Source organism: Palaemon carinicauda, chromosome 16 (assembly GCF_036898095.1).
Source record: "Palaemon carinicauda isolate YSFRI2023 chromosome 16, ASM3689809v2, whole genome shotgun sequence".
In the NCBI taxonomy this organism is placed as follows: Eukaryota; Metazoa; Arthropoda; class Malacostraca; order Decapoda; family Palaemonidae; genus Palaemon; species Palaemon carinicauda.
This window is the reverse complement of record NC_090740.1, coordinates 75441782-75446193: the sequence shown is the minus strand read 5'-3', so window position 1 is coordinate 75446193 and position 4412 is coordinate 75441782. Positions and strand designations below refer to the sequence as shown.

Genomic DNA, 4412 nt, shown 5'->3' with positions numbered 1-4412 from the left:
TCAACCTCCCCACCAAGGACCACGGGCCACAATAAACTTCCACTGAAGAGCTAGTGGGCCATAATGCTGCTGCAAGACATGACAAGCACTAGCAAATGTTTTTGCATTATCAGAATAAAATGTTGAAGGAATAGTACGCCTTGATGTAAATCTACGTATGGCAAGAAGACAATCTGGCAGAGATAGAGAATCGGTAAGCTCTAAATGTACAGAACGTACAGCAGCACATGTAAAGAGTAAAATATACAACTTCTTGAGGGGCATGTCAGCACAAAACAAAGGGCCAGCATAATCTAAACCAGTTACAGTAAAGGGAGGAGCAGATTTGACTCGTAGTTCAGGAAGAGGAGCTACAGGCTGACGGCAGGCCTTCGAATCTTGCCTGCGGCAAGACGCACATTCTCTACATACAGCCTTAGCTAACCTCCGAAGTCTAACAATCCAATAACTATTTCTCAAAGTAGACATAAGAGTAGACACACCAGCATGTTTTAAAAGAACATGTTGGAAGTGAACCAAAGCCTTCACTATATGACTTGGGGGAAGAATAATAGGATGCTTGCTTTCATAGCACAGATCAGAGTACTCTAAACGACCTTTGATTCTCAAAAGACCTTCATTTTCCGAAAAGGGGTCAAACTTATTCAAAGGGCTTCACTTTTTAAGCTGTTTACCTTGAGTTAAAGCTAGGATATCCTGAGGATATGCTTCCCTTTGCACACAATGAAACAATTTTGTCTTAGCCTTGGTTAACTCATAAGTCAATGGACCAAAGTATTTGGTAGATTGAGGTTTATATTTCTTAATAAATCTCAAAGTCCAAGCCATAATATTGAGGGCTTTAGGATATTTACTCCATCTGAAAAATTCAAAAATTTGGGGAAAAGGTTCTACTGCTAAGCAAGCTACTACAATCTTATTACAATTTTCATCATCATTCAAAGACATCTGTACTTGCTCATGCTGTAAAGGTAAGGCCCCTTTAAGCCAAGGTGGACCAAAAAACCAAATATCAGAAAGAACAAGTCTTTCAGCAGCTATTCCTCTAGAGATTAGATCAGCAGGGTTTTCCTTACCTGGACAATGATACCAACAACTAAGAGAGGTTAGCATCTGAATTTCAGTAACTCTGTTTGCTACGAAAGTCTTCCATCGACTAGGATCTCCATTAATCCAAAATAAAGCAACAGTCGAATCTGTCCAACAATAATAGGACACCTCCTCCAGATTTAACAAATACTAATATACCCAAGCAAAGTATTGCATCTAACAACTCTAAACGAGGCAATGAAACTTTCTTGATAGGGGCTACCTTACCTCTACTCAAAACTAGAGAAACCTGAAATAGATCATCTCCCAGTGGAACTCTTATATACACACAGGCCCCAAAGCCCCTTTCAGATGCATCCCCAAAGGAATGAAGTTCTAAACCCTTTATGCCTTTCCACTGTAGGCTAGGAAAATAACTTCGCTGAATCTTCATAGGGTAAAGTTCCTTAAAACCCTTTAACCAATTTTGAAATTTCAAATTTAATTCTTTGGGCAATACTTCATCCCAGTTAAGCCCAAGTCTCCATATATCCTGAAAAAGAATTCTACCAAGCATAACAAATGGACTAATTAAGCCTAAAGGGTCAAAGCACCTAGCTATGACACTTAGAACATTCCTCTCAGTAGATATCACTTCAAACTGTGATTCAATAATAAATTCATTAAATGTAAAACAATCTTCTTCAGAAAACCATTGCATACCAAGTATTTTCACAGATTCATCTCCCCCATATAATTCAAATATCTCATGAAATTTCTCTCTTAAAGCTTTACTATTTGAGTTCCACCTAGACAATGACATACCAGCTTCAGCCATAATCTTGCTTGCCTCATTAAACTTGACACATGCTTCAGCATCACTGTCAGCACCTGACAACCAATCATCTACATACAAGTTATTATATAATTCATTTACAACTTTAGAATGGGGATAATTTTTCAAATGAGTTTTGATGGTACCATTTAATAAAAATGGGCTTCTCTTATTACCAAAGGGAACACAAACAAATCTCATAATACGTACAGTACCATCACAATTCCATAAGAATCTGTGTACATCTTGGTCCTCTCTCCGAACCTTGATCTGCAGGAAAGCCTTAGTAATATCAGCCGTTAAGGCTACCTTCCATCTTCTAAATTTTATCAATACTCCAACAAGATCAGGATTCAGAGAAGGTCCACATTCAAGACAGTCATTTAAGGAAATGCCATTATAACCCACTGCCGAGGCATCAAACACAGGCCTAACCTTAGTAGAATTGCTACTCTCACGCACAACAGGTCTGTGAGGTAAATAATATACAGGATAAGATGTAACCATTTCAGAGGGAGGAACTTCCTCAATAATACAATCTCTCTCATATTCTTTAAAAACCTCATCATATCTTCTCCTTAGATCAGGAAATTTTTCAAGTTTGACATTTAAATTATCTAACCTTTTCCTGGCCAGTTTTTCATTATTTTGCAGCCTTTGTTTAGCAACATCAGACTTCCAAGGTAAAGTTATCATCATTAAATTTTACAGTTTCAGAGGATGTACTTATTACATTACTTAATGAACTATCATTAGAAACAGCCTCTTTAGTACAAATACCCACAGATTCCAAATCCCAAAAGTTATTCAAAGCAGATTCAGAAACATTATTGATACACAAAATTTGGGAATTTACATTTACTTTATCAAAGGATTCATTACAAGAACCAATTAAAATCCATACAAATAAAGACTCTTTGGCAACTAAGTTTTCATACTGTACATATTTATTAGGTAACATGAACTTCCAATAAGCATCTAACTCTACTAAAATATCAACATTAACATGACGACTATTCATATAATCATCTGCTAACTGTAGAGAAGAAAAATGCTTAATTTATACATCAGGGACACTAGGGCGGAACAAAGGTGCACAAATATCAGGTATTTCAGATGCAAGTAAGGAATGACTCTCCCCTTTAATATCAATCAAATTTAAATCATGCACATTACATTGATTCCCTTTAGAGGCTTTACCACCCCCAAATGATGAATACGATATACATTCATTCCTAACCCATCTAGGTTGGACTTTTTTCACAAATTTAAAAGAAACATAAGATCTGTCTGATCCAGTGTCTAAAGTACAATAGCTTGGTACATGCCTTTCTTACCCCAAACTTTGACCTCTGCAGTCTGCAACACACTACAAGTTTGAAACAAAATATTATTATCTGGGTTAGATTCACAATGAGTCACACCACAATGAGTGATATTTTCGGTAGAATTAGTAACAGAGGAACCACTTGTGCCTGCAGCTTGTCCATTAGGACTACTCTCATTTACATTAGATTTAGTGCCAGTACAACACAAAACATTATTCCTTCCTTTACATTTCACACATTTTGCTGAGCAACCCCTGGAAAAGTTCCCCTTTCCCAAAGATCTAAAACTTAACTTAGCAGACCTAATAGCCTCTTCCCGATCAGCCACAGAGAGTTTCAAAATAGCATTACAATTTTCACTTTTGTGAACTTTATTACAAAACATGTGTATGTTTTGAAACCTATGCCTATATATGCCTACACCAACTTCGGAAGACGTTTGAAGGGCTGAGGCTGAACTCTGAAATTTACCTCTCTTTTTGGATTTAACAAAACGATTATCTGACTTTCCTGCATGAATATCCTTAAAGGTGTCTGACCGCTCTCGGCGCTCTATTTCTCTCTGTAAAAATTTCAATAACCATGAGAGATCACTCTCATGCCTAGAACCTTCCCTGGACTATTCCAAGTGGATGTCACTGGGTAACCGAGATAAAATAACAGGTGTCATAAATACCCCATACTGTTTACCATCTACTCCTAAAGCCTCAAGGCTACGTGCATGGGTTAAAAGTTCATCTTGCAATTTCCACAAGGACGACATGTGCTTGGAGCTACCAGGAGCAATCTTTGTAGGCAATGCAACACTTAACAAAGCCTGAATATGAGCAAAAATAATACGTTCTGGTTTACCAAACCTCTCCTTTAACATATTGTAAGCAATAGGATAATTGACACTAGTCTGGGATAATCCTTGAATCACTGCTCGGGCTTCTCCTTTCAACAGTGACTGTAAATTACAAAATTTACCTATGGTAGGAATATCACTGTCATCTACTAAGGCAACAAACCTATCCCAGAATGACTGCCATTCAGTTAAAACTCCATTGAATTTGGGCAACTCCAATTTAGGCAGTCTTACATTAACGTTGCACGAAGAATCGACAGAAGCAGAACCGCTTTCACTAAGCCTAGGCTGACTTTCATCTTTAGCCATATCAACTAACCTTTGGGTAGCCTGTATCCTGGGAGCTCTTACCTCTCGCCGAAACTTATCTGCA

At 37.6% G+C, this 4412-nt stretch overlaps 1 protein-coding gene across 1 annotated transcript in view; it reads right to left on the bottom strand.

Moving 5' to 3' along the window:
* Window positions 1–4412, bottom strand: part of LOC137655369 (uncharacterized) — a 4465-nt gene continuing 53 nt past the window's right edge. Inside the window, exons 1-6 of the mRNA XM_068389261.1 lie at window positions 3869–4412; window positions 3620–3754; window positions 2848–2900; window positions 2080–2333; window positions 1855–1935; window positions 1–614 (exon numbers count right to left, since the gene is read on the bottom strand). The exon at window positions 3869–4412 is cut by the window's right edge and continues 53 nt beyond it. Of these exons, the coding sequence (XP_068245362.1) occupies window positions 1–614; window positions 1855–1935; window positions 2080–2333; window positions 2848–2900; window positions 3620–3754; window positions 3869–4412 (1681 nt within the window). The remainder of the gene's footprint in view (window positions 615–1854; window positions 1936–2079; window positions 2334–2847; window positions 2901–3619; window positions 3755–3868) is intronic.